This window comes from Epinephelus fuscoguttatus, linkage group LG16 (genome assembly GCF_011397635.1).
Source record: "Epinephelus fuscoguttatus linkage group LG16, E.fuscoguttatus.final_Chr_v1".
NCBI lineage: Eukaryota > Metazoa > Chordata > Actinopteri > Perciformes > Serranidae > Epinephelus > Epinephelus fuscoguttatus.
In genome coordinates, this window is record NC_064767.1 from 38,685,619 (window position 1) to 38,701,354 (window position 15,736).

Here is a 15,736-nt window from a genome sequence, read left to right on the forward strand (position 1 = left end):
GCAGCTTTTAGATGCATACCGCCATCTACCGGACCGGAATATGTAAAAAAAAACAGGATGCAGCTTACATCACACTGTCATAATAAAAGACAGCAAAACTCATTTGTTATCTCAAAGACTTTAAGTTATGTCTTGATTCAATAGTGGATGAATGTCAGTCTGGTTTCATGAAAGGAAGACCTATATCTAATAATATTCGTCTAATTCTAGATCTTGTTGATTATAGTGTCCTAATTGATGATGAAAGTTATATTTTATTTATAGATTATTATAAGGCATTCGAGACTGTGGAGCACAGCTTCCTCTTCAACACTCTAGATTTTTTTGTCTTTGGAAGCTTTTTCAAACGTGTAATTCGAACATCATATGAAGGCAGTAATAGTTCAGTTAAATTACCAAATGGGACCACACCCAGATTTAGTATAGAGAGAGGAATTAAACAAGGGGAGTTTTTCCTTGGTCTCTGGATTAAAACTAAATATCAAGAAGTGCAATCTTTTCCCTTTAAAAGATAGGCCGGGTGACTTAGCTAAAATATGTGGTATTCCTGTAAAAGATGTGGTATCTTACTTGGGTATTATTCAATTCAATTCAATTCAATTTTATTTATAAAGCCCAATATCACAAATCACAATTTGCCTCACAGGGCTTTACAGCATACGACATCCCTGTGTCCTTGTGACCCTCGCAGCGGATAAGGAAAAACTCCCCCCAAAAAAACCCCTTTAACGGGGGAAAAAACGGTAGAAACCTCAGGAAGAGCAACTGAGGAGGGATCCCTCTTCCAGGACGGACAGATGTGCAATAGATGTCGTACAGAACAGATCAACATGATAAATTAACAGTAATCCACATGACACAATGAGACAGAGAGAGAGAGAGAGAGAGAGAGAGAGAGAGAGAGAGAGATGCAGGTAATGACAGTAGCTTACAACAACATTATTGAAAGTAATAATATTATAGTTATAGTTCGGGGTACTGTGGTACTAAAGTCTAAAAGTCTGTAAAAACCAGGTGGATAGAGTGGCTCTGAATTTTAACCCATTAATCGAAAAAATACAGAAAAAGTTTGATAGCTGGCTGTTGCGTCTATCTTTGAATGGCCATATATTATTATCAAAAGGTGAAGGTTTGTCACGGCTTATTTATACAGCTATGGTATTGAACATTCCTCTTGCTTTAATCAAAAAAAAAATATTCAAAACTCTTCAACTTCATCTGCAGAAACAGACCTCACTATCTAAAACAGAGTGTTTTATGCAACTCCTCCTCCAACGGTGGTCTTAATGTCCGTGATTTCAGTACATCAAACACACCATTAAAGGTAAAATGGTTAAAACATTATACACAAGGGAAGAATAAAATGTGGTACACCATTATAAATTTAATCTTTGATAGAATAGATGGCATAGATTTCCTCTTACAATGTGACTTTAATATTGACAAAATTCCAATTCAGTTATCTAGTTTCCACGAACAAGTTCTTTTATCCTGGATAATTACATACAGACACAACTTTTCTCCTCACAAATGTTTAATTTGTAATAATAAATATATTAAATACAAAAACAAATCCTTATATATTGATAGTTTGGTTAAAAATGATATTTTGTTGGTGACACAACTACTAAACAATGACGGAATTTTACTGTCATATACTGATTTTCTTAGCACATATGGAATTCCTATTACACCTAAGGAATATGCAATTGTCTTTGACGCTATACCCTCTGGACTCTTGAGACTATTACAGGGATGTAGCACCTAAGGTATTAATGCACAGTTCACTTCTAACATAATGCTGGGGGGTATATGCTTCACAGATAGAAAGTGCAACAACCATCATATTCGGCGTCTCTGCCAAGAGACGGCAATTTCATCTGCTAGGGCATTCTGGGACTCTAAATTTCAATATATTCATTGAGAATCAGCTTGGCTGATTAATAAGAAGTATTGTGTCACCAATAAAGTTGGGGGAGTTTCTTTAAAAAAAATTGGATTCAATTTATCCAGTCAACAAACTGATTTCAAGATACATAAACATAGACAAAAACTGTGTGTTCTGTAAAATGGAGGAGGAAACTGTTTGTCATTTATTTTATGAGTGCCCCAGTGTCAGGTTATTTTGGTTTGATGTGGAATTTTATTTTAGGATGTTGACTGATCATTCTATCGACCTTGACTTGAAGGACATTATTTTTTTTATTTTTCTAAAGAAGACAGAATTGATTGTAAGAAACTGTTCCTATTAAACCTGTGTATTTTATTTGTAAAATTCTTCATTCACAAATGTAGATGGTCAGACAGGAAACCACGGATCCAACAGTTCAAGATTGAACTCAAACACTACATTGCCATTCAAAGGACTGAAGAACATCAAAGCAGCCAAAACCATTGACATCTGCAAAGACTTGAAGATTTTGATTGACTGGTTATTATTAATCAATTATTGTTTTGATACCCCTATGTTTTTTTATGTCTTGTATGTTAAGTATGTCTGGTATTGTCTGGTATGTATTGTATGTTTTTTGTATTATTGCTAATATGTTAATAAAGCATTATAAAAACCTTATGGGTAAAGCAAATTCTAAGTGTATTAAGTGGCCTGTTTCCTCAAACGTTAGGCTAAAGAAACGTATTTTAAGACTATTTATAAGATTTACCCAACAGCTGTTTGTTATGAAAAGGTTTAAATTGGAGGTTGACCTCTGTACCGTCTGTGGTGAGAATGATAAAACATTGAAAGAGTTCAGGCTAAACATTGAAAGACTTAATCAAATCAAATTTCTTGGGGTGACAAAAATGATAAAATCAGCTGGAAATCAAACATGTACAAACCAAACTGTCAAGATAGTGGGGCGCCATAGCTCATAAAATCAAGACAACAAGTTCAGTTTGTAACAAAAGATCCAAAGTTGGTACATAATGTAGCTTAATATATGTAGAAGACATCTGGATATCGGGATGTTGCATATTTGCATGACCATGAAGGGAAAATCCAATATGGCTGCCACCCAAAAACTAGGCTCGTTCGAGATGAGCCAGTCCTGCGCAGAGTCGATCACCGGCGATCGGCGCACAATGCCAGTTAGTTTTGTGTCCCACTTCATCCCGACTTGCTTTGACGTATTACAAAAGTGGACGGCGATAAAGCCGCGAGAGCGAGGCGGCCGCAGTTTTTAGAGCCAGGCGCTGCAGTTGCTCTCCACCGACTGCACCGCCTGGCTCTCACCTGATCTAACAGCTCATTGGTTCAGATGCCGACTCAACAAGATGACGTTTTAGATAAACTACTCATTTGTGTTGAATTCTAGAGATTAAGATTGTATTTGTCTGACCTGAAGGTTTGTTCTGTGAACAGAAAACATGTTGTGTAACTGATGGTGAAGTTTAGTTGTCAGAGACTGAACATTCATCATAAACTATAGAGTCTACTGTACTATATTAATATTAGACGGTTTAATTGTTGAAGTAGCCTATTTAGCAACACAGAGACTTGTGGTCAGTGGGATGTGAGGATTCTTAAAATAACATCTGTACAAATGTGAAGCCCTGACTGCATCTGACTGAGCCTTAATGAAAGCTGTTGTCTTGTATTTCTTTTCCTCTGAAAATATGAACCTTATAGTCAGACACAGTGTATTCAGCCTGTGTAGTTGAGGGGACAGGTCAAAGTGATAAGATGCTGATTTACAGGAGAATTCATGTGAAATGGAGGTTAAACCATGAACATAAACTACAGATCACCTGTAAAGCATTTTAATAAATTAATCTATCATAGCCTAATTAAAACAACTGGAGACTGAAAACAAACTGACATACGGGTCTGATCTGATTGATTTGATGATTTTTTTTAAATGAATTGACATCATTCCAGACAGGATGTAAGTGTGTCTGTGACTTCCTGTACGGACTGAAGGCTGCTGGAAACTGTCGGGAAACTGTCCGACTTCACCGCGGCTTTTTGTTACCGCCCCCGCTGCGGCCGCCTGCTCTCGTCTGCTTTTCAGGCGAGGCGCAGTTCATCTCGAACGAGCCTATTTTCTCCTTTCTCTGTTTTGTTATGAGTTGCAGATACGAGGCACGAAGGCGCAACCAAACATGAAACTTGTAGTGTGCGTCCATAGACATATATAGCCTACATAGATTCCGCATCGAGCGCTGCTGCGATACGTCAACGTCGCCGCCATATTGGATGTGGCAAGGCTGCGCTGTAAACTAATAGAAGTGAATGGACTTAATTTCATAAAGCCCCTTTCTTCAAAGAAATTTACGTTAATGCCTCTCGTTTATTCATTCACACACACACTAATATACTTGGGAAACAGTTAGGCACCAAAAACAATGTAGGCCTATTTGATCTTCTCAGATGGCTAAGATAATAGGCTAACTTCATTCATCCCACACAGGAGTAATTCACCTTATATCAGCTATAGAGAACAAGGCAGTGCCGAAAAACAATACACACACATAGCCTACATACACACACACACACACACACACACACACACACACACACACACACACACGTGTGTATATATATATATATATATATATATACACATATGTATATATATATATATATATATATATATATATATATAGTAGTGACCCTGTAGTAAATGTTCTGTTATAATGTCAGTGTTCTGTGAGTTAATGGCATGTTTGGGATTGAATGAGTATAGGTAGGGGGGCGGGGTACGGGTGTGACGGGAATGAGGGCAATGTGTGAGGGGGCTGGTAGGAGAGAGCAGGAGTGCACAGTTGGAGTTACAGCTAAGTTCTTGTTTGTTGGTTGTTTTGGCGTGGTTACGGCTATAGCTGATATAAGGTGAATTACTTCTGTGTGGGATCAATGAAGTTATTATCTTAGCCATCTGAGAAGATCAAATAGGCCTACATTGTTTTTGGTGCCTAACTGTTTCCCAAGTATATTAGTGTGTGTGTGAATGAATAAACGAAAGGCATTAACGTAAATTTCTTTGTAGAAAGGCGCTTTATGAAATTAAGTCCATTCACTGTATTAGTTTACAGCGCAGCCTTGCCACATCCAATATGGCGGCGACGTTGACGTATCGCAGCAGCGGGCAAACCCACTCGATGCGGCGTCTACGTATAGTCTATAGAGCTGTACGCATGCCTTTCTGCTGGCAGGCTTGGCATAAGCACCGGCGTACCGCATTTCATAAAAGCGAGGGTGGGGACACTGGCTGTACATGTAGCGCATGGAGAGGCAGCAGTATGTCACTAATCTCTGACAGGTGATGGCCACCATAGGAGCAGGTAGTGTGGGAGTTGTTGTTGAGGCTGAGTTGTACCACAGTAAACAAGAAACAGGTAGCTCACACAGCAACACGTTAACGTGCTGTAGCGGTCATGTTTTGGAGCGCACCCCATTTGGTAGCAGTGGCTGCAGTTAGGTATTATTGGTTCAGCCCGCCCTCTTGGTCCATCTGGCCAATAGCAGAAGCTCTTACTGAATTCCTTCGTTTGCCGCTAAAACTAAACTCGCTGCAGCTCGCTGCTGTGTGGATAAAAATCACAGGAAAGAGGAAACTTTAATGTGACTTTTACTGAATTTGACAGTATATTGCCCCTGCGTGTTGTCTAGGTAAGTGTGTGTGTCATCTTTGACTTATTGTAGTCTAACGTTACATGGACGTCATTTGCCACCACCGTTACCAGTATGTAAGCGAAGAAACGATCCACGTCGTTAAGTTAAAAAAAAATCCATATTACATATTCCAACTTAATGTTGACTTGCTTATTAACAAACATACACATGCCATATGACATAACTCGATGGCATGTATACTTTTGAGATTTTATGTTAAATTTGGCGCACATATGTTCCCCAAACAGATTTTGGTGGATGAGGACAGAAGGAAATAACTTTAACGGATAACTAACGTTAAGGTTACATTAACGTTACCTTCGTTAAAGGGATAGTTCCTTTTTTGAACTGGGGTTAACGTTATATGAGGTTTTCCATAGACAGTAGGGCCTATATTGTGTGCAGTAGATGTCCCCAGTTTGGATAAGCAGGCCGGAGTCTGACATAGAAGCTAAGCAATCTACTGCTGTGGAGGGGTCAGCAACAAAACATATTTTAGCCACCTTAAAATGTCCTACCTAAAAAAATCAATATCGGTCAATGTATACGCTATATGCAGAATATATTTATTGCGTTACCTTAATGTTAGTGATTTCCAGCTGGAAAATGAAGCAGTTCTATAGCTGTATTCAAAGCCAGTCTCCGATGAGAAAATGGTGATTTATCATTGCTGAACACAAGAGCAGCTGGTCTATCACTGCCTTGAACAGTTAATTTGTGTGTTGTTTTGTGACTTTGGCGTTTAAAATGCTTGTTTAGATTCAACAAAGTCACACAATAACACAAACTACCGAACTCATTGAAACAGTGGTAGACTAGCAGCGTCTGCATGTAATGTAAGCGAGCTAAAATAACTGTATATCTGTATATCTTTTAAATGGTGTGTTGTGGCTTTGACAAGAGCATAGATAGGTAACTGAAGACACTAACCGCCTCCCTGTTAAAATTGGCTGTCTGATGGTAAGGTAAAGTGGTGAAAATACTCTCAATGTTGCATACACTTAAACTGATAATGTTAATAATAGGTGGGACTTTTTTTTAAGGTGGCTAAATTAAGTTTTGTTGCTGACTCCTCCTCAGTAGTAAATTGCCTTGCTTCTGTGTTGGACTCTTGCCTGCTTGTCCAAATTGGTGGGCATGCTGACTGACATCTACTGGCACTGGCACACTGGCTATGGATAAATACCCCATTAGAGCTGGGTGATATAATGACTATGTACAATAAATCAATATATTTTCAAGCAAGATATAAATTAAGACAACACCGTCTATATGAATATAGGGTCAAGTTGTGTTACATAGCGCATACCAGTGTGCATCTCTCCTCTCTCAAACTCTGCACAGCTTTGCCTCACTCACTCACTCACTCACTCACTCACTCACTCACTCACTCACTCAAGTTCTCCAGCAACACTAAAAGAGAGACACAGAGCTGCTATTCTGTTTAATCTGTCTGTTAATTAGTCTACAGTGCGACGTCGGTCTATATGTTGCACGTGCTATGCTATCAAAGAAAACTGCTTTTTGCTGCCTGTTTTCCTGTCAGTGTCCCACAGCTGAGGGGCTGCACAGAAAAGGCTCTGTCATCCTAGAGCCATGATGGTAAACATCAACAACAGCAACAAATCTGCAATGTCAACATTCTTAGCATATATGGAAATTGAGCTCCTGTGTGTAGCTGTTTTGTGTTGTGGGTATACCTTTCCTCATCCACAGTGTGAGAAGTTGTGTTTATTATTATTTCTCTTACAGTTTCAGAAACAAACAGTGTGGCTAAAATCAGCAGCTGACGATGGGAATCTCTGGACTGCTGCAGTTCATCAAAGATGCTGCAGAGCCTGTCAATGTGAAAAAATACAAAGGCCAGACTGTGGCTGTGGACACATATTGTTGGCTGCATAAAGGAGCATTTTCATGTGCGGAGAAGCTCGCTAAAGGAGAACCAACTGATCAGTAAGCATTTATTACTCTAATTAATTACTATACTAATTAGCTTTAGTCACAATTGAGTCAATTTTTTATCCTTCATAGTTTTAGCATAGTTTTAGTCAACAAAAGTTCAAAACATTTTAGTCAACTTTTAGTCATTATGTTTTCTGTTTATCTCTAAACTAATCCACTGACGCTAATTCATGTATCAGAAATTAGAATCAAGGTGACAGGTTGTATAAAAATGTAATTTAGACAAATTTTTTCTACCACTACAAATAATTTCTACACACTTACAAACTGTCATTTCTTCAGCAGTTTTGACAGGTTTAGAGGGTGATTTACGTGCACACACTGATCATTTGAAAAGCTCAACATCTCTCTGTTGCTCTCAAAAACTTTGACACCACAAATAACTTATCTGAGACAACTAGGGTTTGTACCCAGATTCATTGTAAACTCTGACTCATCCATCTCACTGTTAAGAAGCAGGAAAATAACTTAATTAAAGCATGAATTCTTTCATAATCTGCAACAGCTGAATTACAGCTCACTAACTCGTACCAACAGCTGAAGCTGCTCAGGTGTGAGTTTTTTTGCTGGCATTTGAACACGGCAGTTTTCGGCTTTCAGTGTCCGATAGTCCACCAATATCATTTTTGTCAAGTTTCGTCTTATCAAAAAAAATCAAACAGATTTCGTCTTAGTTTTTATTAAGCTCTATTCTTAGCTTGTCATCGTCTTGTTTTTGTCATGGTAAAAACATCGTTGATGAAAAATGTATGTCAAAGTTTTTATCAGCCAAATTAACACTGTCCTAATGAAGCATACTTCAATGAACTATTGAAGTGCTTGACCTTAGCAAATCAAATACTGCAAAATGATGTACAACTACTTCTCTATTGTATAACTGGCTCTAACAGTAATCTTATAATGAGGACTGACTGTAGTGTGTAGAACTGATATTGGCATTTTTTAATGTATCCCATCCTAGGTACGTGTGGTACTGTATGAAATATGTGGACATGCTGTTGACCTTCAGTATCAAACCAATTCTGGTGTTTGATGGACGCAATCTGCCTTCAAAACAAGAAGTGGAAAAGGCTCGCAGAGAGTGAGTATTGACCTTGACTGTATGGATGCACCACACATACATATCCTGGACATGAGGCTCGGGAGTTATCATGGTATACAGTGTACTAGGATGTGTAGAAATCCAAACGGTAGGACTTTTAATACTGTCAAAAACACAGATGTTATATATTTTGTGTAGTGCACATCACATGCCACCAGAGGTCAGGTGGGAATAATGTTACATGACTGTAAACAGCCGGCCTGCATCTGCAGAGCTTTCACATCTAACTTGGTACAATAAGGAATTATTTTGAGCACATCGGAGTTAGTGTTAATAGGAAGCGTGAACTAACTAAACTACTAACGACACATATCAAGACAGTTGTAGTGAGTTTTATTTTGATACAATCACATTTAAATAAAGTGTGTTTTTGATGAGTTAACAAGGCAAGTAAGTTAGTCTGGTGAAAGAGAGGAACTGGAATTGAATCATCATAAATACACAGTAAAAGTGTGAGTTGTTTTGCATTTTTTCTTCAGCAGATTCTGTGAAAAATTATTCACTGCCTTCCACTACTTTCCACCATATAAAATCCATGGCTTGACCAGATAGCTGCAGGGCTTAAAGTACTCCGGCGTGGCACTGGATTTCCGGCTTGACGGACATTTCTATTTTTTTATTTTATTTATTTATTTATTTATTTATTTTTGTGGCAACAACTTGGCATAGGTTAGCATTTAACGAATCATCTTCTGATTTTCAGCGAAGCACATGGGTAGTTCCACCAATAGTATATCAGTCAGTCAATCAATCAATCAATCAATCAATCAATTCAATCAATTTTATTTATAAAGCCCAATATCACAAATCGCAATTTGCCTCACAGGGCTTTACAGCATACGACATCCCTCTGTCCTTAGGACCCTCACAGCGGAAATAAAAGCAGTATAGTGTTATCAAACTCAGCTGGCCAATAAGAGCTGAGTGGGGAGGGTCTAAAAACAGCATGTACACTGATGTAAACACATAGACACACATGGATGGGGTTTCAACACACTACTTCTATGCACATGTACAGCCTCATATCCAAATGAGTGTGGGTGAATGTGCAACAGAAATGGACAATTGAACTGCGTTTGAATGATTAGCTTGTGTTAGCTTGACCGCATTTTCCTGACCAAACCTGACCCGAGCCCGGTGCAGTTTGTCAGCTAACAAAGTTATTGTTATGGACAGTGTGTAAATAACCATCAAAGCACAGACAAACACGCTGCTTGCACAGCAGCATAGCACGGCACTGTTGGAGTGGAGCCAGTGTTGCGTTCGGGCGTTGTCACGTAAATAACAACTTCCAACACTTAAATAGATCGTAGCACAAAACAGCAGCACGTCAAGTGACTTTTTACTTTTATTATATTCAGTACAATTGTATTTTCCTAAATCTTGAGACACCTCATATGTAAGCTAGACAGACATTTCACCTGCTCATTACTGTTCACAAATGTACTGTATATACAGTACAGGCCAAAAGTTTGGACACACCTTCTCATTCAATGCGTTTTCTTTATTTTCATGACTATTTACATTGTAGATTCTCACTGAAGGCATCAAAACTATGAATGAACACATGTGGAGTTATGTACTTAACAAAAAAAGGTGAAATAACTGAAAACATGTTTTATATTCTAGTTTCTTCAAAATAGCCACCCTTTGCTCTGATTACTGCTTTGCACACTCTTGGCATTCTCTCCATGAGCTTCAAGAGGTAGTCACCTGAAATGGTTTCCACTTCACAGGTGTGCCTTATCAGGGTTAATTAGTGGAATTTCTTGCTTTATCAATGGGGTTGGGACCATCAGTTGTGTTGTGTGCAGAAGTCAGGTTAATACACAGCCGACAGCCCTATTGGACAACTGTTAAAATTCATATTATGGCAAGAACCAATCAGCTAACTAAAGAAAAACGAGTGGCCATCATTACTTTAAGAAATGAAGGTCAGTCAGTCCGGAAAATTGCAAAAACTTTAAATGTGTCCCCAAGTGGAGTCGCAAAAACCATCAAAGCGCTACAACGAAACTGGCACACATGAGGACCGACCCAGGAAAGGAAGACCAAGAGTCACCTCTGCTTCTGAGGATAAGTTCATCCGAGTCACCAGCCTCAGAAATCGCAAGTTAACAGCAGCTCAGATCAGAGACGAGATGAATGCCACACAGAGTTCTAGCAGCAGACCCATCTCTAGAACAACTGTTAAGAGGAGACTGCGCGAATCAGGCCTTCATGGTCAAATAGCTGCTAGGAAACCACTGCTAAGGAGAGGCAACAAGCAGAAGAGATTTGTTTGGGCCAAGAAACACAAGGAATGGACATTAGACCAGTGGAAATCTGTGCTTTGGTCTGATGAGTCCAAATTTGAGGTCTTTGGTTCCAACCGCCGTGTCTTTGTGAGACGCAGAAAAGGTGAGACGGATGGATTCCACATGCCTGGTTCCCACTGTGAAGCATGGAGGAGGAGGTGTGATGGTGTGGGGGTTTTGCTGGTGACACTGTTGGGGATTTATTCAAAATTGAAGGCACACTGAACCAGCATGGCTACCACAGCATCCTGCAGCGACATGCCATCCCATCCGGTTTGCGTTTAGTTGGACGATCATTTATTTTTCAACAGGACAATGACCCCAAACACACCTCTAGGCTGTGTAACGGCTATTTGACCAAGAAGGAGAGTGATGGAGTGCTGCGGCAGATGACCTGGCCTCCACAGTCACCGGACCTGAACCCAATTGAGATGGTTTGGGGTGAGCTGGACCGCAGAGTGAAGGCAAAGGGGCCAACAAGTGCTAAACACCTCTGGGAACTCCTTCAGGACTGTTGGAAAACCATTTCAGGTGACTACCTCTTGAAGCTCATGGAGAGAATGCCAAGAATGTGCAAAGCAGTAATCAGAGCAAAGGGTGGCTATTTTGAAGAAACTAGAATATAAAACATGTTTTCAGTTATTTCACCTTTTTTTGTTAAGTACATAACTCCACATGTGTTCATTCATAGTTTTGATGCCTTCAGTGAGAATCTACAATGTAAATAGTCATGAAAATAAAGAAAACGCATTGAATGAGAAGGTGTGTCCAAACTTTTGGCCTGTACTGTACTTAGTCCTAAAGAGCCCTTCTGGTGCCAGTAGATACATAGAAACATCCCAGCAGGCTGTGCTTTGCAAGCATACAAAAAAGTTTCACGCATGTAGAAATTATTTTTCATGCGTGTGCTTCACCTCCGCTGCTACAACCCCATCCTAGGGGAAACACTACCGTGTGCTTTTTGGGTAACAGGCGGATGCAGTAGTCTACTGGTAGAGTAGAGCAGGGCAGAGAGATGGAGGCAAAATATATTAAACCTGGTGTTAATACAGCAGAACTGGAGAGAGGGGTGAAAAATAAATGGAGGTGGGCATGGCTCAAGGAGGGCGCAAATTTATCGACAGACCTCTTCCGAGGACGAATGACAAAGATTGCCGCTGTGCAAAAGATGTACACCCACACACACACACACACACACACACACACACCACAAAGAGGGTACTTGCTGTAACTCTGGTTGAGGGTAAGAGGCTGTCAGCAAATAGTTTGTTGTGCACAGGTAAACAGATCTGTGTGGGTACATGAGACCCTAAAAAGGAGGGTGGATCACGGGGAGTACCACCAGTTGGTCGTGGAGCTTCACCTCCATGATGGTTGATCCAAGTACTGCACTTATATGCTTCCACACCTGCTATTTTCTATTGAGATGGTGGTAACTGCAGTTTGTAAAGTTGTATAGCTCTGGTTATCCAGCAATTTCTACCACCAGATTCTCCTCCATTGTTTACCAACTATAACCTTGTTGTTGTGACAGTACAGACACCCCACCTTGCAAAGAGATCATGTAGGTCGCTTTTCAATCAATCAATCAATCAATTTTATTTATAAAGCCCAATATCGCAAATCACAAATTGTCTCAGAGGGCTTTACAGCATACGACATCCCTCTGTCCTTTGGACCCTCACAGCGAATAAGGAAAAACTCCCCCCCAACAACCAGAGAAAAAAATTGGTAGAAACCTCAGGAAGAGCCAGGACGGACAGATGTACAATAGATGCGTATAGAACAGATCATCATAATAAATTTGCAGTAATCCATATGACAAAATGATACATAAAGAGAGACAGAGAGAGAAGTTGAGACAGAGCCAGAGAGAGAGAGAGAGAGATTCAGGACAGACAGTAATGACAGTAGATTATGTAGACGCAGCAAACATATGCGCACGGATGAAGGGCTGAAACAAAATGTGCGTACGTGAAACTCCTTGGTGAAGGGAGCCAATCATGGATCTATTAATGAAACGGAGCCAATACAGCGACCCATGAGGGGGGTCGTTCGCCATCCCGAAGGGTCAACATTCCGAAAATTCATTTTCATTAATTGGAGTGGCAGTCCTTCCTCTTTTTTTTTTTTTTCAAAGGGTCCGCCATTCTGACTTCTGTTCCCTGAGTTCTGACAGTAGCCGTATTTCCCATGCATTTCAGCGATTTTCACCAGGGATGCTTGCGAGTAATTCAGGCAGACAATACCTGTTTTTCAGCTAACTCCTCTGGTAATTTTATTAAAAAGCATAGCATATAGGTCCACAGTAACTTACTATTATCATCATTATTATTATTATTATTACGATTATTACTATTATTATTATTATTATTATCATCATTATTATTGGATTTGATGGTCCGGTACTCATTGTAGCCCACTCTTAAAAGACCCAATACTAATAGTAATAATAATAATAATAATAATAATAATAATAATAATAATAATAACCTACTGTGGGCATATATGCTGTGCTTTTTAATAAAATTACCAGGGGTGTCAGCCTGAATTACTCGCGTGCGTCCCCGGTGAAAATTGCTGACATGCATGGGAAATACGGCTTCTACAGGCTCGCCATAGCTTACTGTTAGGACTCAGGGACCAGAATTCGGGATGGCGGACCGTCGGAATGGCGACATTTCACAGTGGCGACCTTTCGGAATGGTGATATTTTGGAGTGGCAGCCTGTAACCGGATACAGTACAGATATCTACTAACATCAGCGTCGGCAGCCTATTCAGTTAACGTTAGTTAGACTAGCTAGCTAGCTAGCTAACATAGCTTGCTAAGTTTAGATGTGTCATTCTCAGTCTGGTTGATTATCTAATGTTTGCAAATGTTAGATAATGTTTTTGTGTGTGTTACAGGCACAGTTAGCTAGCTATATTAGCTAACAGCTAACTTTTGGCTAACCCTAGTTAAACTAACGTTAGCTAATTGTTTTTCTTTCAGAATGAGTGTGTTAGGAGAGAAAGATGCTCTTGTTGTTAAACAACTGGATACAGGGATAAAGTGCAGCTTAAACTGGTCTTGGCTTAAATTGGAAGCTAAAGTAGAGGTGAAAGGACAAGAGGTTTCATTCCATGTGGCAGATGTATTCAGGAAGATCAATAAGCAGGGACTGGCAAGGTGAAAAAAACAAACAATCGGGGAGCATAACCCCGGGACCCCCTAGCAGGTGCTGGGTCTCGTATCCTTCTCACCTTTTTCCACCCCTGACCCATTTTCATACCTGGTGGTAGGTATATATTAATAGATGATATTCTATGCATGTGACAATAATCATATGTATCATGTGTATAATGACAGTACAAGGATGACTAATAATAACAGCAGTAGTAGGAGGTATCAAGCAGGAAAATGGCAGTAGCACGACCACGACACCCCATCCAGGCGTAGCTGCGGTACGAGGTAACCTGCACCAGCACAAAGGATCTGGAGAATAAGCCGAGTTTGTGAGATTTTTCACCAGGCAAAGTGGGCAGGTCTGAAAAAGCGGTCTTCTTATTTGTAAAATAGGTTTATTACTTTATTCCAAAAAAAACTTATTGCTTTTTATTATACGAGATTGTATACTTGGACACGTTGCATGCGATAGGCACATACTCTTCTAATTATGGTCAAAATCGGTTCTTAACATCCAATTAAAATGAATTATACAATTATTATACCACGTGTATCAGCAAAGTACATGTAAAACTGCTTCAAATATACACACTCTAGACTAGTGTTGCACGGTATACCGGTACTAAAATAGTACCGCGGTACTAGAGTATTCCAAACGGTACTATACTGCATTTGGAAAATACCGGTACTTTTTAAATTGATTCAATTCATTAATCTATTTAATTCATTTATGCACACAAGTGCCTTCCTTGTTCCTATTGGAGCACATATTCACAAGTGGTGTGTATGACAACACCTGTATCAACATTCGCAGCTGGTGCATGTGAAAAAAGACAGGAGAAAGTCTGCCTCGCAAAGGAAGACAACACGAGAGACAACACAAACTTGGTGAAACATTTGAGCAACCAAACCGTGATGTCCGCATCGAGGTACTTACCGAACCATGATTTTTTGGTACCGTTACACCTCTACTATAAAGGTTTGTATCAAAAAGGACTTTTCCTTAGGATATATATATATATATATATATATATATATATATATATATACACAGTACAGGCCAAAAGTTTGGACACACCTTCTCATTCAATGCGTTTTCTTTATTTTCATGACTACTTACATTGTAGATTCTCACTGAAGGCATCAAAACTATGAATGAACACATGTGGAGTTATGTACTTAACAAAAAAGGTGAAATAACTGAAAACATGTTTTATATTCTAGTTTCTTCAAAATAGCCACCCTTTGCTCTGATTACTGCTTTGCACACTCTTGGCATTCTCTCCATGAGCTTCAAGAGGTAGTCACCTGAAATGGTTTTCCAACAGTCTTGAAGGAGTTCCCAGAGGTGTTTAGCACTTGTTGGCCCCTTTGCCTTCACTCTGCGGTCCAGCTCACCCCAAACCATCTGGATTGGGTTCAGGTCCGGTGATTGTGGAGGCCAGGTCATCTACCGCAGCACTCCATCACTCTCCTTCTTGGTCAAATAGCCCTTACACAGCCTGGAGGTGTGTTTGGGGTCATTGTCCTGTTGAAAAATAAATGATCGTCCAACTAAACGCAAACCGGATGGGATGGCATGTCGCTGCAGGA

At 39.7% G+C, this 15,736-nt stretch overlaps 1 protein-coding gene across 3 annotated transcripts in view; it reads left to right on the forward strand.

Moving 5' to 3' along the window:
• The first annotated feature begins 5,495 nt into the window (after positions 1-5,495).
• exo1 (exonuclease 1) overlaps positions 5,496-15,736 on the forward strand; it is a 58,467-nt gene continuing 48,226 nt past the window's right edge. The window contains exons 1-3 of one of the 3 annotated variants that reach the window (XM_049601184.1): positions 5,496-5,611; positions 7,367-7,567; positions 8,538-8,657. In XM_049601184.1, coding sequence (XP_049457141.1) covers positions 7,407-7,567; positions 8,538-8,657 — 281 coding nt within the window. In that variant the 5' untranslated portion in view covers positions 5,496-5,611; positions 7,367-7,406. Of the gene's footprint in view, positions 5,612-7,195; positions 7,217-7,366; positions 7,568-8,537; positions 8,658-15,736 lie in introns of those variants that run through there. The other 2 variants (XM_049601185.1, XM_049601186.1) reach the window with 2 other exon arrangements.